This window comes from Rhea americana, unplaced genomic scaffold, assembly GCF_003343005.1.
Source record: "Rhea americana isolate MKP2758 unplaced genomic scaffold, rheAme1 scaffold_5, whole genome shotgun sequence".
Lineage (NCBI taxonomy): Eukaryota > Metazoa > Chordata > Aves > Rheiformes > Rheidae > Rhea > Rhea americana.
In genome coordinates this window covers 7,917,803-7,943,285 of record NW_028186645.1, presented here as the reverse complement: position 1 = coordinate 7,943,285, position 25,483 = coordinate 7,917,803, and the positions used below count along the sequence as shown (strand labels likewise).

General features: G+C 36.1%; 1 protein-coding gene across 1 annotated transcript in view; it reads left to right on the top strand.

Annotated features, from left to right (window-relative positions):
- TDP1 (tyrosyl-DNA phosphodiesterase 1) overlaps positions 1 to 22,348 on the top strand; it is a 52,942-nt gene extending 30,594 nt beyond the window's left edge. Inside the window, exons 13-15 of the mRNA XM_085317560.1 lie at positions 149 to 251; positions 12,877 to 12,991; positions 21,868 to 22,348. Of these exons, the coding sequence (XP_085173686.1) occupies positions 149 to 251; positions 12,877 to 12,991; positions 21,868 to 21,941 (292 nt within the window). The 3' untranslated portion in view covers positions 21,942 to 22,348. The remainder of the gene's footprint in view (positions 1 to 148; positions 252 to 12,876; positions 12,992 to 21,867) is intronic.
- The last annotated feature ends 3,135 nt before the right edge of the window (positions 22,349 to 25,483 follow it).

Sequence of the window (25,483 nt, the reverse complement as noted above, 5' to 3'; positions counted from 1 at the left end):
TTTTTTTTTTTTTTTTTTTTTTTTTTGAAAACGACTGTTCTGATTGAAGTCAAGTTCTCCTACTAAAGTGCATTGCTATAGCTGTAGTACATCAGTATTTGCTGCTGTGAAGTTATGCCTCGCTGAAATGCTTTCTGTTTTTTTGCAGTGCCAATCTATCTAAAGCAGCTTGGGGAGCTCTGGAGAAAAATGGCACCCAGCTAATGATCCGTTCTTATGAACTTGGAGTCCTTTTCTTGCCTTCAGCATTTGTAAGTTCATAGTTCATCCACAAATCCTGGGATAYTCTGAGAATCTGCAAACTTTTATAAATACAAATGTAACTGAATAATCTAGTTACTAGTTTGCATTTCTCATTTGGAGAGTTTATAGCAAGTGGAGTTTACACAAGCTATTCTTGCAAATAAAAATAGTTTGTCTACCCACCTAGCAAGTATGGATTTGGTCTTGATAAGACATTTTATCGTGTTATTGAAACAAGATAATATTTTAATGCGTTAACATATATTAAATGTTGCRAAGATGATCAAATCTTTCATTTTTTTAAAAAAAGCTATGAGTGCATATTATACAAAAGCGATGCGTATGAGCTCTAACTTGAAAAACAATTCCTGATTTACCACTGATTGCTGGCTTTGTTCTTTCCCTGAAATATGCTTCTAAGGCCAGATGACAGTCTCTTCTCATAGTTTCTGCTTTCAGAACAAGTTCTTGAATGCATTTTCTAAAATCTGGGATACAGGTCTGAGAATCTCTTCATCAAAGATGGTTTAAAAGCTGAAGGAAAGTATCTTTTCTAAACTGTTGTGACTATAATCTCTATATAGAAGACAAGTTTTATCTAAAAGGTCTCTTATTCTAGGGTGTGCAGCGAGGTACTTGGATATATGAATAATTAGTGAGATGTAAGGGCTGTCTAGTTTGAGTGCAATTCCAGCAGATGCTATGGGAATGAGTATAAGATACAGTATGTATATAGTCATCTCTAGTATATGTTCCCTATGATATTTTTTTAAGGACTTCACAAGTTGCAYGTTGTATCAGACCAGTGTATTAGTGGCTACAGCTGGACTTCTCCCGTTCCTTTTTGAACCAATTTGGCTGCTTGTATCCCCAACAGAATCCTGTGGTAGTGATGTCATTCCATGATAAAATTTTGCATTGTGTGTAAGAAGAAATAGCTTCCTTTTTGCTTAGATTGTTTTTGTTTTGTTTACATCTACTGTCTAATAGTGAAGAGATCTGAGTTTCTTGTTCCTGCTGTTTGGTTTCTTCTGTGGTGAGTCTAGTGGTACTAAGATGCTATCAAAGCAATTAGTTTACAATGAACATGCAGCCAAATGTCTTCCTCTGTGAAAGTCTCTTCCAGAGAAGGAATTGCAAGTCTTTCTAGAAAGAAAGTTTGTTTAAAAAACATTAGAAATACTTTTTCCTGAGGAAGAATACATCTCTCTCAGGTAATGTTCACAGAGGTGTTTACATAATGTTTCAGCACTTCTGTTGGTTAATGTAATCCCAAATGAATGGAATATTTTGATGTTATGAAAATSTTCACCTACCATAGTTACATAACTTGAGTCTCTAATTATAACATTAGGATTGATAGTTTCTGTCTGTAGCCTCTTACCAAAAAAGAGCTCCTGTATCTCTCTCTTGACATTAACCATCTTATGTAGTAATGCGGTCTTTGCCTCAGTAAGGTTTATTATATTTTTCAATGTAGTTTATGTGGAAGAAAATATTCAGAGAAAGTGGGTTGATCAGAGAATGTAACAAGAAAATTCTACAATTTCTTATAGTAGAAAACATTGATTTTGCTATTAGTAGACTCTAAAGTGAAGCTGGCTTATTTTAATAACCACTAACAATAGCATAACAGGAGTTGGGCAAAAGGATGCTTTAGAGTACCAACATTTAATCATTTAATTTGACTTTTGTCAGCAACTGACCTCAAGGGATTAAAAAAAAATAAAAAAACTTCAAAGAAGTTGGCTGATGTTATGTCCAGATACTGGGCCGAGCAAAGAACTTGCATGTGATAGTGGTATGGTAATTAATAAAATGATTTTCTTTTTCTTTTGGCGTGAACATAATTCTAGAATCTGCTTATCGGTTTTATTTCCTGTAAACTGAAGGATCCTGGTCTGATTTGTACTTTTCCATATGTTAGTTTCTACTACTTTTGGAAAACATATTTCAAATAGATAGAAAATTAGGAATGATTGAGATAACGTAGGTCTCTGCCCAGAGTGGCTATACCTGTTCCAGATCTGTGAGATCTGTGTGTATATATATATATTAAAAAAAAAGAAAAAAAAAAAAAAAGAACCACACAACCCCCCCCACACACACACACCTTTCTTAATTCCTTGTTAGAATGCTTGGCTCAGATCCCACTATTCCATCCTGACCTTTCCTTTCTACATAGGATTTCTTGCTCATGGATCATGGAAATGGTCAGATCACAACAGCATTTTTCAGTGTCAAAATGTATGAGAGGTGGGGAGGGGGAATAAACTTGTTTTATTTGTCTTTCCCACCCTCAGATTTCTAACAGTCATTTTTAATGCCTATGATCTTTCTTGTGGGTTTTTCCATAGCTAATTTAAGTTTCATAGTTATCTGAAATCAGACTTCATTTTGCTGGGGAGAAATAAACATTTGTTCAGAAGCATTTCATTTAATAGTCAGAAATGTAAAAGATTCTGAAGAACTTGGAGCTTGCAAAAGCTTACAGAAAAAAAGGAAAGTGAAATTGACTGAAGTTTACACTTTTACATTTCAGCTTCTTTGTCAAGTAGTTAAACCTTTCTTCTATCAAACACCAAGAAAAAGTCATTATTTAGGCCAAAATTAAAGTGTTTCTGCTTGCAGTCCTGTGTGAGCAGCCAGAGCAAAACCCATTTAGCCATTTGTGAAGACTGGTAACTATTTAAAGTAGAAATGTATTTTTGTTCTTTTGTTTTGTATCAAAATGTCTGAAATCTAAATCCAATGTCTAAGCTAAGCTTAGTGATGATGGGAAACATACTGTATACTCCTTACACGTTTACTTCAGTCTTTAGCAGAAGCGTACAGGCCTGTTTATACATGAAAATTCACTATTTATTTTAGATTATTCCAGAACAACTATATTTCATTCTAAATCCCCTACAAATACTGTACTAGTAACAAAAATGGCAAAGAGCTGTTTTGTAATACTCCTGTGTAAATACTTCCTAATTGAAGCCCAAGCCTTGAGGTCATCAGGGTGAGAGGAAAAAGACATTGGTTGGATCTGCTTTTGTAGGAGAAAAGATTTCACTGTGAAACACTGCAAAAATATGACCCCTTTCTTCCCTCAAACCTCTTCAGGAACAAGATAACTCTGTTTAGTGGTGGAGAGGGAATTTCTTTGCTTTGAATCTTTCTGAGGGCTTTTCAGCAGTTTTGCTTTGTTCTGTATTCCTGTGCACGTTCTGTAATACAAGTTTCTTAAAGACTTAAATATTTAGGCATGCTAGACTTAGGACAAGTGACACTTTGTTCTTTCTCTTGATCAGCCATTTGGAARAGGCAGTTAAGGTGTTCCTGTTTTCCCCTGTTCCAATCCCACTGTGTCCAGGAAAAGATCAAACTTGCCTATTGCTCTTTGTTGTTTAGATGTTAGTTGAAGCAGCAGACAGTGAGTAAACTTTCTTAGTGCAGAAGAGTCATTGCTGAAAATTCAGGCTGTGCCATAAGCAATGGAATGCAAAATGTATCCGTTTTGTGGGGGGGTTTTGTTTTTTGTAGTAGCAAAACTGAGATGCCTCATTCACTGCAGTAACTACAGTCATATAATTTATCATGTCACTTATATTGTCTTAGCTTGCAACCTAAATATAATCCAATAATCATTTAGTGACTGCCCAGTTAATAGTTCCTATGCAATTATAAATTTCTAGCCCAGTTGTCTGTATGTAAAGCAAGACAGTAAGGTATTCTTAAACTGCTTTGCTGTATTTTTAACCATATAAACTTAAGATTGGTTGATAATTCTAATAGGGGCGTACTAATTGTTTCTGTTCAAGGAAGAAACAAATTATATGTTATATACCTGCAAGTTAACAGTAGATTACTTAGAGAAGTAGGATTTGTGTGGTGTCAGTCTGCTGCACTGCTCCCTAGGGTCTGTTTGGGTTTGGCTGTACCTCAAAAAAGTAGATTTCCGGCTTTACAACTTATAGTATTACCATGCACCTTATCAAATATCTGTGAAATGTTTTCAACTTTGTAGTGATGATGAAGTTCTAGTTATCTTCCGKAGTTTCCAGCTTTTTTGCTCTTAAGGACAAATTCTGACTTGAAATATGCATGTGCTTTATGATTCTTTTTTTAATGTAGAAAGTAAGGATAAATTGTATAACGCAGTTGGTGTCAAACGCAAAAGCTAGGGCCCTAGTATATTCAAAACTGAACTTTACCCTTCTAAATCCATGGTTTGGATGCAGCTAGAAGTAAGCTGTGTGGGTGTGGGGGTGTTTGGGAACTCGGTGGCTGTTCCAAGACCGCTGAAACAGATATGGGAGGAAAATGAGTCAATGCAGACAAGTAAGTACTTATGAAAACAAATTTAATTGCCAGGATTTCAAACCTTGATGCCTCAAGTATTCTATATTGCAGTGTGAATTTATCCTTATGATGCATGCCTAAGTCTCCTAACTGAAAATCAAAAATAGCTTAAGGCACACAAGATGTTTCTATCTTGTGAATTGCTAGTTGATAGTTATAGCAGTGGAGAATTCAGTAAGAACTGCTRGAACTGACAAAGAAATGGGGGTAGTATGGAGCCAAGATAAGTATCATGTCATTGTAAATACCATGCTAGCAGTGTCCACACTAGCTTGTTCAAGGCTTTCTCAGGCATAACTGTACAAGCTGCTGTCACTGCAGTGACGTGCTTTTCATAAATAAAGTGGATTTTTTTGTAATATTTTAATAGATAATACTTCTGGTAAATTTTTGCCTTTATGCAGCTTTGGGAGCCAGCACTTCAAGAAGATGCTTCCAAAAGTCTTAAAGAATTAATTTAGCATCCTTAACTTGAGGTAATTTTCTCAAAGGATATGTTGCAGCCTAATGAGGCTCTACGCTAGATCAGAGGAACTGGCTCTTCTGATCCCAATATGTTGTTCTGTTTGTGCTTTAAACCAGCTCAAACTGGCCAAAAATGAGTCAGGGTTGGTTTCATGAACCAACTCGGCATGAGATCAGGTGAGTGCTAGGARGAAGGAGGGTGAGGTTGAAGCAGGGAGGTGGATCATATCAGGATAACCTTTTTTTGGCCTAAATGGTAATGGAACCACACAGCCTAGGAAGAAGGGAGATGATCAGTGAAGGTTTGGAAGAAAATAGATGCGCGTGGCTGAGGAAATGTGTTGAGTGTTATGAGCTGTAGAGCCAAGTCCCCAGGTCCTTTCCAATTTGTCACACACGTTGTTCTGAAGTAACCCCTGTTGAGGGGAATAGGAAGTGTGTGGCTTTACTCTGTCTTATTAAAGACAAGTTTCAAAATCTGGTTACTGGAAACAAGTGCTTATGGAACAGTTCAATGGGCAGACACTTGGGTAGTAGCTTCCGTCCCTACCCACCCAGTGGAACAACTCATAGAGCTTTCTTAAGTTAGAAGTTATAGCCTCTTCTGTTTCTCTTCTGAACTTCTCTAGTCTATCCTGAAATACCTGTAAACTTCTAGCATCCTCTGATTTCCACAATTTAGCATATAAGCATGTTTTGAAACTTAGTTCATTTGATGACTGTCTCTTATATTGGAAGAGGCCATGAACATCTGATCCCTATTCACTTTTTCCCTGCTGCTCCTTTTACAGACCTTTGTATCTTCCACACTCATCTTTTCATGTTCAAGAGTCCAAAACGTGCCTAACTGTTCTTGGGTGCAAGATGTTTGTCATTTCCCATTCTTGTTGCCTTTTTCAGTTATTTTTCCTGTTCTTACGTACCATTTGGATTGAGAGGGTAGTGAATAGAGGAACAAAATTGCACATGAGATGAGGTGTACCACAAATATAAATCTGTGGCACAATGATCAGTCTTGTTTTCTTTCCCTAACGCTCACATCTGGAGAGTTAACCCTAAGGCTTTGAGTTCCAGTTCAGAAAACAAATTGTCCTGGAAGCTGGCTGGTCTTGAATCTGCTTAATAGTTTTGACATAATACTGTGTACTAAGCTAGAATGAGAAATAACCGTAGTACAAAGCATTACTTCACTCTTGTGTATGTATTTCTAAGTAATTAAGCCAGAAATAAAACCATTGCATTGCACTGCAAGGGTCCCAGTAGTTTTTAAACACCCTCTCTGAGTAGAGCTTAGAAGTTAAATATACAAGGTTGCTTAGAGTTTTTAATTAGCAAATTTTACTCAAATGTTTTGGGAGACAGCAGGACTGGGAGGGGAAGGCCTGAGGCTCCAGGAGTTCCATGAAAGCATGGTGGTATCTTCCTACTTGATGGTGCTCCCCATTACCAGACGGATGCTCATTGCCATCTTTTATAGGGCAGAAATGAAAGGATCAAAACAAACTTTATCTCTGAGCGTGTTTCAGGAATCCAAAAAGGGATTTGGCTAGTTGGCTAGTGATTAAAATGTGTGCAGTATAAAGATGCTTCGTTTAAGTAAATTTAGTGCTTTTTCTACAGTCCTTTTAACTCTGTGGGGTTTTTTTCCTTACATGAATCATAGAATGCATGCAAATGTGTGCTCCCGTACGATTTGTGAAAGTCTGAGTCTATGTTCAAGTTTCAGACCCCCTCAGAACGCAACTTAATGAAGCTTATCTAAAGCATGCGAGAGTTATTTAACAATAAAAAGTGATTTTTTTTTTTTTTTTTTCTTATTTTTTTTTTTGTCCTAGCTTCCTAAATGTTGATACTTAATTGTGAAGTCTGTGGCAACCAGGAAAAAAAGGGCACCTTCAGGAGCTGCATGCTATGGTGCTTATGGAAGTAAAATAGGGAGAAGGACTGCTGCTCTTTCCTTTTCTTAGTGGGAAGTGCCTGCAGAGGCGTCTGATATTCAAGTGGTAGTTGTAGAGACCATCCAAATACTTGCTTTATGTATATGCTGTCATCCAGTATTCAAGCTGCAGTGTTTAACTTGTGAATCTCTTATGCGTATACCCTGCAGTTAACAATCCATAAAAGGTGTTTTTTAGGTAACTTAGTATGATGCAAAGACTCTACTGTGTTTATACCATTTGTTTCCTCAGTATGATTTGAACATAATACATTGCAGAATAGGCTTAGTTAGCTGAAAGGTAACTGAAAGGAGAGCTAGGAATAGACTAACTTTTGGAAACTGTGTTCTGTGTATTTCCAGTGGTAAATATGCATTAAAAAAAATTCAAAGTAGATGAAGCGCTTAAGATGTGGGAATGCTCAAGTTATCTTTTAAAGAGAGGCTCAGTACACTCCAGCTGTTGGAATGCCAACTTGATTATTCTGTTTTTTCGGTTGTTTCGTGCAGTTTGATCACAGTTATCATTTATTGATTTTTTTTTTTATTATTATTTTTTGGTCAGAGTAAAGACTTCTGTAGTACATGCTCTATCATAGGGAAATAATTTCACTAGTCATGAGCTGTGTGCCTTCTATTTTCTGCTGAATGAAAGTTTGGAAATGGATCACTTCTTACTTGTCATCATTTGCCAGATTTTCTTTGTTATTTTAAAACACTTTCCAAAACTTATGATTTGAGGTTGGGTTTTGGCTTGGTGTACTAATGCAGACTCTCTGAGTTATGCTGAATGGTTGTTCTCAACATAGCAGCAGCTGTCATCGTTTACAATTTTAGTGCTTAGGGAAAAATCATCTGATGCTGACATTAGACCACAAACTTCTCTTGATTAAAAAGCAATGCTTGTAAAATGATTATGTCCTGTGTTTTGAACTGTGTTTCCCTTTCTATTGCCACTTCTGCTTCTCACCTCCAGTGTCTTCACTCGCTCATATTCAGCTCACTCTTTTTAACTGCTGGGGATTCCTTTTCAGAGGCTGACATAAACTGTATTTTTAGCACCTAGAACATGCTGAGACAATGTCCTTAACAGTATGGAGTTGTTCTGGGAACCACATTAAAGTAATAGTTATTCCATGTTTGAAAGAGCCTGGAGTGTCTGACTGGAAAGCTCTTGAAGTAAATGGTTCCTTCAAGCAGCTGAAGGAGAACCTTCCGCCATTACAGCTGCTGTGTCTAAGCTTGTAGGGTAACCTGAGACTGATTTGTAAAAATAGTGTGAAAATGTTTGTGACATACTTAACTTTTTTAAAACGACTATTGAAGAATATGATAATAGCCAGTGAACATTTTGGAAATACAAAATGAGAGGAATATTATCGTTGCTACCAAACAGAGCACTTAATTAGGGATATTGCCACGTGGTGGTATCAGATGCTACAGTTATTTCTAGAAATCAGTCACAGACATCTGATGAGTATTTCAGTTTCTGAAAGGCTGTGTTTTGGTAGATGCTTAATGACTGCTAAAGAGTAAAACACTGCTGCTTAGTTGCCTCTGGAGAGAGGGATATGAACTGAATCTGTGTCGGATGGTAGTCAACCATTAGTTTAGACCAAAACCAAAGTACATTCTGCTTCTTAACTGGAACCTTAACTTGCAAAGTTATGTGGTAGCATTTTCCTTTTTTTGATTTATCTAGTTTCCATTGAGGACTTCTATCCCATATAGAATTGAGTGGGAAAAGATAAATATACTGTGGATAAACTAGAATTTTTATATAGGGACTTCAGGATGTTAAAACTTTTAGTGTTTATAGACTGCTACAAGATCTTAAAATTCAGATTGTAAAGACAACCAGAGGCACATTTTCCAGGCCCAGGAACTATGAGTGTAGATACCTGAATTGGTCACTGTGGACTTCTTAGAAAACACTTACTGCTACAGTTCAGTAAAGCAGTGTTTTGAATAAATGCTTCTCAAAATGTTGAGGAAGGATTTCATTATATTTCTCTTAGCCAGAGGAGCATTGTCACTGAAACTTGTGAGCGTCCATAATTCTTTTACTGCTTGTAGTGGTGGGGGTTTAGATGCTGTTGCTAAAAATGACATTTTACTTATTTATTTTAGTGGGGAAGAATAGTCCCATTGTCATCTGGTAACAAAGTCACCAGTCTCCTGTTGGAGTTGCTTCAGTAATATTCAAATACCATACCAGTGTGGTGGATTTTTATGTGTTTATATCTGCAGTCTACCTAGTGTTTGGGACAAAGAATGAGAGAAAGCAGAATTTTAAAAGCTGTCTTCCCTCCTTCCCTCTTTTCCCATTTTCTCCTCCAGTCATGCCTACTTCTACAATGGATGATGCTAATGTACTAGAAAAGGTCATGACAGCATCTGAAGCTTCATAAGTACAAAAATCTTGCACTTCTCACGTGAGAAAGTGTATCTCTTAACACTTCAAAATGCATTACTGTAAATAGCAACATCAAAGAACAAAATATGTCTGCAGAGGAAAAGTTCTGGAAGAAAGAGTATAGCTGTAGAGGAAAATTTAGAAGTCAGGCAGCATTTTTTTTAGGCAAGACCCTACTTGTTTGTTTTTGGAAGCATCACTGAGTGTTGTAAACATCCAGGAAATGCTCAGAATGGACAAAATGTGACTAGTTTGTCATTTGTGTTTGATCTCCTGTGTAAAGATAGACATATGAAAGTTATTTTTAATGGCATGTGAATCTCCTTAGAGAGCCTTGTTAAAGAATGTATTCCATAACCTAGACTTTATTACTCCAGCATGTTTTGAGGAAAAGTTACAAATAGTCTTTTTTGATATTTCCTGAGTAGAAAATCTGAAGAAGTTTAGTTCTGAAGTACAAATGGGACATTTTGAGGATCAAATGATAGAATCCAATGGTGGTGGGGTGGGGAGGCACCAGCAGAGAAAAATTAAGACTCTCAGAAAAGGAAAACCTAACTGTGTAACTGCTGAAGGAGAACAAGGAAAAGACAGAAGCAAGCTATAGGAAAAGAGGGAAGCAAAAAGCCTGAAAAGAAAATGCACCGAGGTAGTCATGGGTCAGAGTGGGTAGAAGAAATGAAGCAGAGACAAAAATGAAAAGGTTAATGGGTTGAAAAGAAAGGTGTATGCATACAAAAGTGATTTTAAATGTCCTGCAAATTTCTGTACTCTGTGGTGCCTGTCTTTCAGTTGTCTGAAAAGCACCCATAGCTTTGAACTTCAGAGTGGAATAGATGTGAAGTAGTTTGATATTTCAATTAAATTGACTGAGATTAGTAAATATGTATTTAGAGTCCAGGGTGGTAGTTTGTACATACAGTGTGCTGCTTTGATAGCAATGACTTTACAATTTCAAACTCGGATCATGCAAGGCAATAGTTGTATAACTTTGATCTTGGTCATGCTTCTTTTATTTTTATGTGTGTGCATATATATGCATATGTATGTGTTATGTGTATAGTATTTACATACATATGTATATTACATATATAACTCATGATACACCAGAGAAACATCATCTGACATGCTACATCTGTCACTGGCTGCATGTGGAAGACAAGTGAAAAGCCTGCTAGAAGGTTGGTTTGTATGAGGTTCGATGTCTCCATTTTAGTTTGTAACTAAAAACGTCATCTCATAAGCAGTATACAGTGTCATGCACATCCCCTGTCTCCCACCAAATGAAGCATAACTACTACTTTTTTCTGTAAGAAGTAGCTCACTTTTTCCTATCCATCTTTCCACATTTGTATGCTGTTCTCTGAGCTATAGCATCCCTGGGACAACTSATGTGTTCTTTCCACTACGGACCTAAGTATGGTTATTTGCATTTTTATATGAAATTTCTGTCAGTCTCTGAGTCCTTCAAGATCATTGGCAGTGAAGCTGTACAACTTGATTGTCGCATCTTTTTCTATGTAATTCTGAATTTTTTATTTTCTTATTCTGTCAACTATGAGCTTTTAAAATCTTCTGTGTCTCTGCATTGATGTTTTGAATGTTATATTATTTGTTACTCTAAAGGCTAAACTCTACAGGGGACTGTACCTTGATTTTTAATGAAATTTTATCAAAATCCCCCTGACCTTAAAGATATAAGAGAGTGATATTTGAAACAGATCACTGGTACAGACAGTCCTCTAGCATGGATTCCCTCCCTCACCCCCCTCCCCTCTTCTTTTGTGTAAAAGGTTGTCTTTCTACATAGTCCTTGAAGTAATATGAGCCATCTCCTACTTCATAACAACTAATTTCCTGTTACCTTGAGTTATGAGATAAGTTAAGGTTCTGTATTCTAGAGGAGCATCATGGGCTGCTTAGCTAGAGCTGTTCTAATATAGGTTGACATTGTCTTTAGCTCTCCTTTCTCTTTATTATGTTGTTTCCAGAATATTAAAGGAAAAGGTGTGAGGCTCCTTTGCCTCGTGTGCACTGTGTGGTCAGATGGCTGTCTCTTCTCCTGACTTGTTTACAACAAAGATGTTTCGATGAAGTAAATATTCAGTAAAGAAGAACTTCCAGAGTTGTAAAAATAATGCCTATAAATGGTACTGTTTATTCAGTCAGCACTTGCATTTCAAACTGGTTTAATTTAGTGGTAATGAAGCTTACTTGTACTGTCACAGAACAGTAGTCTAGTAAAACTCAGACTGATGGATGCTATAGCATGGATGAAAATATAAATTAATAGTCAAGCTTTTTTGGGGGGGAAGGAATCTTTATTTTTAGGATTGGAAAACTACATTGGAGTTTAGGAATACTTTTGGAATAAAAAAAATTTTATGGACTTTAAATTTGTAGTCTGTTCTAATCAAACTGTATTTGAATCAGAGTGGACTTAAGATAGCTGTCATGTCCACCACCACAGAATTTCAAAATTAAGGATTGCTTTTGAAAAACTTCTTAAAACTTACAAATGGGATCCCATTTCTCTGGCAAAAACAATATTGTTTGTCAAAAGTTATTGAATCGCAACAAATTCATCTGCCCTTTTATTGCATTGTGGTGTAGCATCTTTTTTTTTTTTTTTTTTTTTTTTTTTTTTTTTTGCAGTCCTTAACTGGTAGTCTTTCACTCTTTCTGAAATTAATCGGCAAACTCTAAATTCAAGCAGTTTCAAATCTATATATGAATTTTTTTAGTATACTTGGCATTACCAAAATTACCTAAAAAGTATGACTTTGAAGATTTGCTTGTGTTTTACAAGTTTAATTTTAACTCAGTTCACAAAACACACTTAACATCTAATATGCTCAACATGCAATTAAACAGTGAGATTTTTTTTAAAGCTTTTTTCATTAGTCAAATATTTAACACAATAACAAAACATGTTTGGAATCAAATTTTAATTATGACTATTAATTTCTCAAAGGGCTTATGTAAAAGAAGCAGTGTATTGGGATACACTGCATTTATGGTACTAACGAAGATCTTAATCAGTCTTGGTTTGGCCTCAGTGAGCAATAGAACTGCACGCTCAGGCACTGCTGTGCTCAAATCTCTTGCTCACAGAAGCAAGACTACAAGCCTATTTTCCAGCTGAACATGGAAATGGGGTGGGGGGTTATAGAACATGTTTGATGTGGACCTACCTATGGAGCCAAACCAATGAATGTGAAAGAAGGACTGAAGTAGTAGAGATAAAAGAGGCTGAATTCTTAAGACAGAAAGATGCTTTAGTAAGTATTTTGTGTCTCAGAAAAGCAAAGCATTTTATTGATAAAATAATTCTTGTTGCTGAAAGAGAATCCACAGTGAACTAGGGTTTGGGGTGTRTTTTTTTTGTTTGYTGTTGTTGTTGTTCYGCTCGCCCCTCCCCAAATTAATAAGTCCTTTCGTTCTTTATATTACCCCCCTTCTATAGGGATTGGACAAAGGTTACTTTCATGTAAAAGGGAAACTGCTTTCGGAAAGTAATGATCCAGCAACATCTTTTCCTGTACCTTATGACCTGCCCCCAGAACAGTATGGAAGCAAAGGTAAGACATGACTTCAGAAAGTTAAAAGTATATTTAGTATATGCTGGTAATAGTAATCATACCTGTTCTGTTTAACCTATGATTATAATTTAGTGGGTGATCTTGTCCTTCTCATCTGGCTTCAACAAGACTTTGAGTTTGCAGGATGCAATACGTGTTACTTTTGTAACTTGCAAGGGTACTTTAAGAGTTTGCTGCATTCTCTTAAATTATCTAAARATTCATATATGATTATTTCAGTTTCCCCAGTGAAAAGATACTCAGTATAGAAATGCTGATTCAATATATCATTACCACTTACCAAGTAGATATGCACTGTCTCCTTAAATACTATTAATATTTTTTTTTTGGGGGGGGGAGGGTCTCTGCTTGTATTATTTGCTAATTAAAGAGGGAGATTATATTCCTAACTACCATTGTTATTGAGTTGGCTTTCAGTTCTTATGGGTATCTTGTAAGTGGTCCTATATTAGCTAATGTTCCAGTGAGTACTGTACTTGTRGATGAATCCTTATAAACTGCTAGTTGTAACTGTTGTATTCTGGGATGTGTAAGCACYGATGTATTGATGTCTGGGTAGCTAGTGCCTAAACTGATGCTTTTTGAAAGGTTTTTCTAAAATGTCATACWTTTTTTCTTAAAATTTCCAAAAATCCAAAACTAAAAATAAGAATCCATATGTGTGTATTCACTAATCTGCTACATGCACTGTCATCTTCCTACTAAAATTTAGTTATATAATTAATGTTGGTTTTGTTTTAATTCTGACATTTTTACCTACTGCATCAGTGATGTTCTGTTTGGTCAAAATATACATGCAAGATACTTCACCCCCACCCCTTCCTCTTCTTTGCCTTTTGTATGGAAAGCTTGTGTGTGGAGCACATCTTTCCTGAATGTTCTCTTTCACTTCCTAAACTTCTGGGTAGAAAAGATGTTTAAGAATGCCTATGTTAYGGGATGGGGTCATCATAAAATAATCTATCCTTAGCAGTATGGCTATCAACTCCCAAAGTCTCTAAACAGTGATATAAATAGATTCATTTTAATGAAGTCTCAAGAAGCAGAAATACAAGTAATTATCCTTTCCCTAAAGAAACCATATTGACTGATCCCTATAATTGAAGGAGAAAACGCTCCAGGGGATTTTCCATGAACTCAGATTCTCTAAACATGGGAAAGCAAGCAGCACATCATTTTTATATAATCAGAAAATCCCTTTCAGAGCAGGATAGAAAAGAAATAGAGAATGAAGAACAGATGGTCAGGAACAGGGCCATAAATTTGCCATGCAATGTAGAACGTACGTATACCAAAATACATCAGTATTTTTTCCTGCACTTGTGCAAATTCAAATCTTACACTGGGTATATCTGATRCAACAGAAGTCTAGGTTGCATATAAAATGATAACAGATAAAGTGAAAGAAAAGCTGGTCTTTAACTTGTAGAAATGTCTTTTACTTGAGCACATTCTTCTTTGTTATCCTCCTTTGTTATCCATAATGCCTTTATCTGTTGTATGAACCACTATTCATCAGAAGGGGCTTGGGCTCCAGTGTGAAAGCTGTTACAGTAAAATAAATGCATCTTGAATCTGGAAAAGCATTTTTTCAGAAAATACAGTGATAAACTCATCAATAAAAGATTTAAATTGTCTGATTTCAGTCATAATAATTCATGGGTTTGATCCAACATCTTTTAAATTCAATACAGTGAAAAACTTTGATCCCTGTCCTGCTTTTTCTTTAGCTCATATAGCAAGGAGAAAAAAATTGGAAGACTCTTATACCTTTGCCTGTAGGTCTGTCTTGTCTTGTGAGTCAGAGAGTGGGTTTCATTCTAAATCCCAGGTTTAGGCAAAACAAAGATAGAATCTCTTGGAGAAACAGTTATGAAGATCTTGTTCCTCCTTCTGCTTTTCTTCCAAAAACTTAAAACAGTATAGATTGAGGTTGTCGTGCTACAGATAACTTCTTGGTTTTACACACTTTATTTTTTTCCTTCTAGAAAGATGGATTATCCTCCACTGAAATACAATTGTAGATTAAGCTATTGCTTTATTCACTGAAAGATGTATTTATGTGCTTTAAGTTGCTCCTGATATGGTAATTATGCTTCTCCCAGGTGGCACATAGCATATTTAAAATTTTCTTGCAACTTTTGCATATTTTGCAGTTGTATTTCTAATTTTTGCTTCTTATATGCTCTCATGCAAGGCTATTTTGTAATACATGTGCAGGTAAATTCCACCTGCTTATGCCAACCACAGTCTTTAAATCTTTCTTGAAGAAAAYGTTAAACTGTCTCAGACTACTGTTGGCAGTAGTATAATTGCCTCAAGTTGAGGTGAGAAGTTCAAACTGTCAGAGCAATCAGATCAGGAATTTTAGTATGAAGTGGTGGCTGATTTTAATTACATAAGATGACATTTTGTTTGGGGGATGAGGGGACAAGCTTGAGAAATTGGCTTTTGGACCCGAAAGTTTTGAGTGTGTGTGTGTTGTATAAAATATATATATATATATATACATATATATATATAGATAGATAGATAGATAGMTATATCTTCCTGCCAGGTGAGTTGCACTTAACTTTATAGATATGTTTAAGTGCAATTGGAATTTTGCCTTAGTGGCTCTGCTGTTTTAGGAGGACCTCAGCAGATGAAGTATTTCTGCAACAATTTCTATGCATTATTGGTCTGCCAGATTTCAGGTTTATTAATCTTGTACATGTGTTACAGAACTCTCTTACAGTGCTACTGAAAAAGATGAACTAAAATAGTATGGGTATTATTTAAATTGTGACTGGGTTACAAGATAGGAATTAATGTAATCTTTTTCTAAGCTGTTAGTTTAAAAAAATTGTTCAGGAACTGTTGAAATCCTTGGTGGGGGAGGGAAGGGGAACTAAAAAAGGGGAGGGGGCTAAATTTCTGATAAAACAGTTACTTCCAGTTCATTTTTCTCTTCAGTGCATGCATTCAAATCAAGGAAAGAAACTGACTGTTCAGGTGATTAATAGCATACAGAAAATAAATGTTCATACAATAAGTCAAGACAGAGTCAGTTCAGATGAACCTAAAGTATGAGYGGAACTACATATACTTTATATACACACCGGTTACATGAACTACATTGGACTTCAGTTATTTCCCTTTCTGGAGAGGATTTTTYCTCAGCTATTCTAACATTTCTGAAAATGTATTAAAATTTGTTTCATTATTTCCCAGTGGAGATCAATTTTACCCTTGACTGTGGGATAAAACTGTCTAATCGCATGCCGTGAGAGACTTGAACAAMGGCAAATAAGATGGAAATTTGCTTTAATACAAGTTAAAGCATTTTGGAAAAAATGAGCAGTTTACTTAGCTGGTGTGTAACTAATAAATTGCTAATATTTGCAGCTTATGACAGCCATTATTTCAGTTTTTTAAAGAATGTACGAAAGRATCTGGACTTCTCACATGAGCAGGTCTCTCCCTTGTGAAGAGCCCTGCTCACTATTCAGTATTCCATTGCCATGCTGCCATGAAGAGCAAAATGACCTTTTTCTTGTAATTTTAGATATTCAGCACTTGGTATTCTGTCCAATTTTTCAATGAGCTGAAATTGGGAGCAYGGTGAAATTACATTTAGGAGATAATTGTAGTGACTTCAGGAAACTAGTGGTTTTGTTTGTTTGTTTGTTTTTACATTCAAAGTGATGATCAGTGGTGACTAAAACAGGAAAAAACTTCATTGTTGCAAGTTTATCTCCAGTTCTGGTGTGTTCAGATATTTGGTTTTATTCTATGACTAGAAACAAATTACTTAAAGACTTGGGGTAGCTTTCATTTATCTTTCCTTGTGCTAGTGACTGAGTGCCTAAAAAGATTAGTTTTGTCCAGCTAAGCTAAAGGAATCTTTTATTACTCTGAGCTCCCCTACAGGGACCTTCTGTATCCTTGGGAGGTCAGAAAAGCCCTGGGAAAATGTTACTGCCCTTTGTCTCTACCTTTCTCCGTCCTTTGCTTCTCTTCCAAAAGTGCTAGAATTCTCTACTTCCTCTACCATGTGACTAAAATATTTTATGAAGGAATTAAAATCAGGAAAGATTACTTGTGGGGAAATCGCTCATATTTTTCAGTAACTTCCCCCTCTTCCACTATCACCACCAATTAATATATCACATAGCTACATGGAACTTCTGTATTTTCTAAGGTTTGAAAGAACTTGACATATGAAGTGTCATATTTGAATTGTTAGAAAAATTCAAGTCTTCTCAGCATGCTTAATAAGGTACAAACTCTAAGAGAACACTCCTCCTTCTGAGATGMCAATTAGAAACCCGTTCTGTTTCTAGGAATACTAATATTTCCAATAGAAAATGTTTCACTTATTAGACTGAGCACTCAGAGCAAGGGTTAACATACATTATGAATATGTTTAGAAGTTTAATTTTGAATGTATGAAGTATCAAGTACATAGTGTCACTGTAGTTCACACACCAGGATTTTTTTGGACAGATCTTGGTCTGCATTGGCTTCAGTTTTCTTCCTAGATGTAACACAAATCATTATTAGTCTGGTAAAACTCTGTTTTGAGGCTGCAGCTCCATTTCARTATGGCTTAATTCGGACACTTCCTCATATGGGCTTCTAGAGCCCAAGTGTAACACTTGGGTACACTGCAGATCCTGTTCTTCTTCAGGTCTTTTTTTTATAACAGTCACGAAACCAGCATTTTGTACCAGAGGAATTTGAATTCCAACATCACCGTTTAGCTTTACCGTTTTCATGTATTGGTTTAGTAGAGTCACGGACTTCAAAGGTCACTAGATTCTCTGGTTTTAGAGAAGTCTTCTAGAATATGCTTCAGATCATCAGCTGAGGCAAAGATGGCAAAATCACCACTTAATATTTTGCTTCAACAGTTACTCAACCCAAGAGTTTTTTTTAAAAAAGCACCTTTGGTTATTTTTCTGGACAAACGTGTGATGCACAGTTTAGTTATTACACATCTTGCATATGTTTTGATTGGTCTTCTGCAGAGTGCAAAATTTGTAGTTAAAGTCTGAGGAAGTGTAACAATAAGAAGTTATCCTAAAAGATCAAAATAAAGGTTGCAGATAAAATCTTTGCTTCAGCATTTTTCCTTCAGGCTATTTCTTTCAAACTGTTTTAAACTACCAGCATAAAATGAGAGAASTGGAGTTGCAGGAATGAACTATCAATTTTATTATGCATGATATATGTAGCTTACATCTTTCTCTTGCTGCAAGGAATAACAAGCACATTTTACATTTGACCATTTTAAAACAAAGATCAAGATTGTTCTTACTCTGAAGTGACAAAGGACCTCATTAATTTTTAGCAGATAACATTTGTTGTATAGAACTTGTATGTTAAAAACGCTTTGCAAATTGCTGCTTTGAACAGCTGTAGTTGTTCACTTCCACTTGCTGGTTGAACAGCAGAAACCCATTTGAGGGAAGCAAATACATCTTCAGAGCAGTTACGGAACTTGGAAAAAGAATTTATCTGGTAGATGATAGAACTGTTTAATATCTTGACAGATAAACTATATTGATACTATAATTTCCTAAGCTCCTCTGTAGTTTAATAACAGATCAGACTTTTTTCAGGATGCCACAGCAAAAAAGGCTATGAAAAAAAAATGGATGTTTGTATTGGTAGTACTAGGATGAGAGAAAGCCATTCAAAAATCTATAGATCATGTATATAATTCAAGAGTTCCTTGGAAGTAAAACAAATAATAATTCAGCCTGGTATTTGGGAGATACAGAGACAACAACCTGTCCTRGTGAAGTAATTATAATTAAAATTGCCTTGTATTTTGCAGCTAATATTTAGGTTTTTATTTCTCTTTAGAGTCTTTGAGATGAATACTGTTATTTTGTCATATAAAGTTCTCTTTTCCTGCAGCTCCCTTGTCACATCTCACTTGCACTATTGCTGGTACCTCTTTTGCCTATACAGTTTGGCCTGATCATGTGAAAGCCCAGCATTTCATTTAGAAGGCTTGAGAATTGGTTCTCATGTCATTTGGTTTCACCCCATTGAGAAGCTTCTTTCAACAGATTCATGTTACATAAATGAATATAGCTCCAGTTTTTAGTACTGGCAAAGGAACAAGCTGCTCACTGTAGTCAGGGAATATCACATAATTTGTGATTTTTAGGTATCAGATGCTTTACTGACTGAGGAAATCTGCTGTACTAAGAGGAACTTGAATGCATAATGATTAAGTTTTTAGCATAGGTGGGAAAGGTCTGACAGACATGGAAAGGACATTTATTTATTTATTTATTTTTGTTATCACATCAACACTYTGAAAACCAGAGCAAATCCTGCTTTTAAATTGCAATACAACGTATGCAGCTGTAAAGATATTCTGCTACCAGTTATCCCAATAGCTCAAGCACTCAAAGTTCAATTCTCATCTTAGCAGAGGACCTCTTCCAGCCACTGGTGAATTTCTAAGGTTCAGAGCCACACAAAGGGAGGCACAAGGGACAGGACAATGTATAATTATTTTGAAGCGTGTATATATAGAGGTAGCAGGCTGTACATTTTAAATATGGCATCCAGTTTATCTGGGAAGCCTAAACTGATGTGTTCTAAACTGAATATCAATCCATTTCTGTAATAATTTTACACCTACCTTGTTATAGTAACATCGGATGTTTTTATAAAGCCGACAGCACCCCATTAACAGAACAAGTTTCCGAATATGTTAATAGGCTTTGAAGCCCCTTGGAGTGCTTTGAAGGGTGACTTATGTTATTTCTGTACTTCTGAGTTTCCCTCTGTTTGTATATTCTGATGAATAAACAGTGTAACTGTGGATTGTAGTGAAGATGGATAGGTCCAAGCTGYATAAGGTATTCTTGATCCCAGATTTCAGTGCTTGAGTGGGGCTAGATTTATTCTAATGTCACAGAGGTCAATAATCAAATTTGAATATAGGTAAGTCTTAGTGCTTCTTCTAACATTAGCTTTATTCTGTGCCTAGACTTCTGGGTTTAATTTAGAATTGCTGTTTACTATAGTAAGATTGATGGAAAGGTAGTATTTGCTAGGTGTTAAGATGTTCACCTAAAATACAAAAGGTACACTTGGCTTTCAGGCAAGAGGTRGATAGAAGAAGCTTAGAGAGATAATAGTGCTACTTCTTTTAAGGATTCATTTGGTCTGGATATCCCAGAAAACAGCATTATTGGCAGTGCACTATCAATTGGATGCTAAAGTTTGATCAGCTTTCCAAAGCCTCTTAATTCTTTGTCCTTGGAAATCRTCTATCCAGGGTTACCAGAAAGCTAGACAACTGCTTATTCCATCCAGAAACTGTATCATGATTTTAAACTAGGGGAAGAGGTGGATGCTTGCTTTGTTTGTTGTCCTTCTATAAAATTATGTGAAAGATGGCATTTGTTGCGTAGGCTGTGCTTTCTCTAGTGATTATGCTTCTGTGACTTGTAGCTTCCCTATCAGTCTTTATAAAATCTAAATGTAGAGACTCTTTTGCTCGCAGATTCAATTTTGCTGTAATTTGCAGTTTTTATTCCATCTTACCCTCTCACCACAATAAATGGACACATTTGTGAAACACTCTTATGGCTGGGGTATGTTTTGCTGCAATGCACAGAACTGCAGTACTCCTGTCAYTGAACTCACTCCGCCAGCAGGTGAAAGGGACTGCTTTGTAGAAATGCTTTCCCAGCCACTTGTTTAGTTGGTTTGGCATCTGTCACATTGTGCTGTTGTATAAAGTACATTCGTTACTRCTCCTGTCACTTTCTTGCTCACATTCTCTCTACCACTAATTCTCATCTCATATTTTATGGGAGCTGGTATTTGATCTATAAACTTGGAATTTGCACAGTAATAACCCTCATCAACAGATTACCTAAAACCTARATTGACAAGCATGTAGCAGATCTTCCTTATCTAGCCTACATGTATATCATATAGGAAAGTTTGGTTTTGATAAGTGAAGTACTGTCATTTTAAGTAAATCCAGTTGAATCTGTGCATTGTACAGATTAATGTTGCTGTCTTCCTTCAGGGCTCATTTTGTAGATAGAGAAATGAACCAGGCTACATTTATGTAAAATTATCCGAGACTAGTCATTCTGAAAGGAACTGAGGATTTTTCTGTATGTTAGTAGCCTGAAAGAAGTGGAATAATAGTTTGGCTTCTGTAACAAGCTGATTGTTTGCGACATGTATATGGTGGGAGGAAGAGCCTAGAGTAGGTTGCAGAGCTATCAGTTAGCTCCTGCTGCTTTGCCTTTTCTTCTTCCCAAGAGTGTCAAAGTGGGGATAGCTTCTGTGCCCTCAGAAGTGGAGGGGAGGGAACCGTCTGCTGCAAACCTGTTGCTCATCTAAAGATCTAATGTTTGGAGAAGTGAGGTGGGAACCTGAACACTTCTGAATTTGTGCAGGATCATTCTTAGATACTGAATTTTTACTGTCTCTGTGGAAAAAATACTGTAATACTTATTTATAATTCTGTTAAGAGATATACAGCACAAAACACTGCCTCTGGGCCAAAGCAATTTTGGTTGCATTACTGTTCTTGTATGCTGTCTGAAAGAAACTTCTCTTACAGCTAGGGTGATGTCAGGTTGTGGCATTTACGTTAAAATTAATATTTAGGGGAAAAATAAAGCCTTTGGTAATAAGCCTGTAATTAATTACCTTTTTAAAAATGAACAAAGCTGAATAAATAATTTCAGTAAGCTGAAATTGTGTATAGAGTGATGTGATAACCAGTGGGAGTTTAATCTTTCACCTTGGGAAGAGGAGGAAGATCAAAATTTTATATTTAAGTGAATTTTTCATGAGCATGTTTTTGGTTTGGTTTACAGATCGCCCATGGATTTGGAATATTCCTTACACTAATGCCCCTGATACCCATGGAAATATGTGGGTTCCATCATGAAAGTTTCCAGYGTTCTGTGATATTTCACCTATTTACACTGAGCCTTCCACACAAGATGTGAGACTGTTTATTTCTGTTTTAAGCTATAATGGCTAACTTTTGGTTGAAAGAATTACTTAAATATTGATAATGAGGTTTTGGGAGGATCTGTGATTTTATTATTATATAATAGCTTAAAACACTGCATTTTAAAATACCTTTTGTATATTTTTCCTTACTGTAGTTCCTAGTATGCTTTGCAAGGTTTAGATGAGCACAGACTGTTCTCATAGATTCCCTCTGCGTTTCTAAATGTAACGGATTTAAAATTTGCTGTGCTATGAGACTGTTGTTTGGCCTCTGCTAGTTCTAATAAAAGGCTTTTTTATTGTAAATTTAAAGTACAAATAAAGTCAATCTTGTTGATACATCTTGATTGTTCCATCTTCTAAATGTGTGTACATATTGAATTGAATCTTTGCTTTGGTAATTGTCACTTCTAATACAAGATCTGATGATACTTGCTGTTTTGRCTTCTTGTAGTGTATTGCATCAATTATTTCCTAATCCTTTYTTCTCTTTTCTTTTCTTTTTTTCTTCTTTCAGCAGACATTCAAGTACTGTCCAGAACAGCTTAAGTGAATGAACTTGGATGCTGAACAGTAGTCTTGAACAGTGCCTATAGGATGTATGGTCCTGTAGTCTGAAAGTCATAGTACAATGCAATATTGTATTTATACTTGCCTCTGGATCCCAGCTGTTCCAGTACTGTATCTTTCATTTTGCAGTCTCATTTTCTAAGATGGCTTAGAGTTCACTGAGAGTGTACTTCTGCCTAATATTTATTTAATGTTCTTTTATTCTGCAATTCTATCCTTGTTTTATTTAAAAGTTACCTTAGAAAAAGTAGGTCCTCATGAAATTGTCACAGCCTTTGCCTAGAAATGAGTTGGTCGCTGTAATTGTTGTTACTTCTTTATCCAGTTTTGAGAACCTTGCAAAAAAATGCGAGCGGAATGAGGGCAGGATGCTGTTGGGATGTCCATAGAGCAAGCTGGAAGATTGCTTTCTGTTTCCATCCCTGCTCAGTTCCATAAGTATAAACTTTACTATTTATAGCGCATGGAATAATTGGTTCTATCCTTGATGAGCTTGAAGAGATGAGGATCAGGGAAAGTAACTTTTAAATGGAGTGTGCTCTGAAAACTGAGAGATGATAAACAACTTAATAGCCATTGTCATATTCTTTTTTAACAGAATATGTTCTCACTTTATTTTCATGATTCAGTCCGTGAGCATTAAAGTTCTAAATATACAGATATCTTCATATGAAGAAAATTTTAGGACTTTTGGAAGTTAGGCTAACAATTAATAGGCATTGATCATGAATTTGAAGAATATTGTGATTGATTAATATTACATATATGAACACTTATGATTTTGCATGCAGTAGTTTGGCTCCAAGGCATTCATGCTTCAATTGCAGATGGAATTTTTCAGTCTGCAGGAACTTAGCATAATTTTATTTCAGTTCTTCAGCACTCAGATTAATCCACTGTCAGAAGATCCTTCCAAAGTCTGTTGTGAGAACAAATAAATCAAGTGATTCATTCCAGTAGAAAACTTGGGAAATTTTTCAGCACAGAGCTGTGACCCAAAGCAACTTCTGCTATGGTATAAGCTTGTGAAGTGAGGCACTGCTGGGTGGCAGAGTAAGAAGGGAAAAATAGAGGTTGTTAGTTTCTCGCTTAGTAATACGCAAGTGAGGTGAATTAATGCTTCAAAAAAAGGTTTGGCTTAATTTAAATAGGTATACATGTAGTCCTACTTAATTTTACTCTTCTAGAAGAATAAGAAAAAAATCTTTAGCATCCTTGGACCGTCTCTTCAAAAGATTCCAACACAGATGCCAGCTACTGGCTGGCAACAATCTTTTGCAGTCAAGCCTGTAATAGAACCACAACACTGCTAGGCTTGATGATTTATTAAAGCTGTCGAGGAAGCTATTGACAGAACATCAACAGCCAGAAAATACTGTTTAATTAAAGTTTCTACAGACACTGTTAACATATGCAGCCTCTCAGGTGCCAGGACAAACTTAAGTACACTTCATAAGCATTAGAATAAAATTTTAGAACTCCCCTTGTGCAGGGTGCTCTAAAATTCCATTTTTCATAGTGCTGTTTTTGTTACATGTCGTTATTTCACRCTATTCCTGTTCTCACTTGCATTTCATTTAATTCTGGTAACTAGTTAAACCATACATGATCATTTGTATCAGAATTTTGTCTGGAGAAACATAGGAGTTCTAACATTTCRAAAGTGAACCTATGAAAAAGGCAAAGGAAAACAGAGAACCTACTCCAACCCACAACTGAATGGGTAATTGGGTAATTCAGATTGCACTCATACAGTGTRTTTGGTTAAAGTGATATTTAGGTTTGTTAGACACGTGTGCTTCTCCTTTACTTTTAAAAAGCAGTTTGCTGTGGGGGGGCGGGGAGCGAAGAAGCCAAGGATGCTGTCTGTAAAAGTAATTAGAATTAGCACATCTTTCTTTTATTCAGTAAATTGCTGATATTTTTTATCTTCCTGCTGAGAATGAATGTGATCTGGCACCCCTTCAGAATTAAGTGCTTTTCATTACAACATCAGTGGAAGGGATTCATTGATAATGTTCATCAATATCTGCTGGTGCAAATAATGCACGTACATTTCTACAGTATTGCTGATTAGGTTGCAAAGAAAAAAGTGAAGCATTTTCCTCTGGCTAAATAGCTATAATGATTTGATGAAGTTTTAGCCAATTTCAATGGCTAATGCAATTGGTTACCTTTCCTAAAAGCTTAACTGACTCTTAACCTGGCTGTCCAGGTCCTGTGGTGTGGTGGTGGTGTTTTTAGCCATCTATTCATCMTAGAGGTCACAAGATGGGGAGAAAACTCTACAGAGCTGCCCCTCACCCTGCAGAAGCAGAGGTCAAGGTGGAGGACTGGAACTTTGGTTTCATAATTGCACTTCAGTGTTGGACTGTGTTGCTGTAGCTACTAACATAAGGTGATAATAGCAGTTTGCTCAGTTCTGGAGCAAGAAAGGAGAATGAGTGGTTGCCTGTGATTCTGAAAAGACTTTATCTTCAATCTGGGGCAGCACAAAACCGTACACTTTTTTCACTAAAGTTGTATAGTAAAGCAGTGATCTAGTCTTGGTTTCTTTGAGGCTGTGATCCAGTGAATTTATGTAGAGACTTTTCACTGCTGTTGACATGAAATCCAGCATCATATAAAGTAAAAAGGTCTAAAAGGCATGATGCGTTTTGTTCCACATGTTACGATTACAAAAATGCAATAGTACTATAGCTATCTCATTTGGTGGCTTTCCTAAATGTGTTACTATGCTTTTGTGAGTAATTAGTGATATGTTAATTGCTGGTGCTTTCTGCCGTTAAAGCTTTCTACAGTTTTCATATTTCAACCTGTCTTCCAGTGGGAAAAAAAACTGAAAAAGTAAAAAGGAGAAAATATCATCTATACACAAACTTCCAAGTAAATAAAAATGAATAA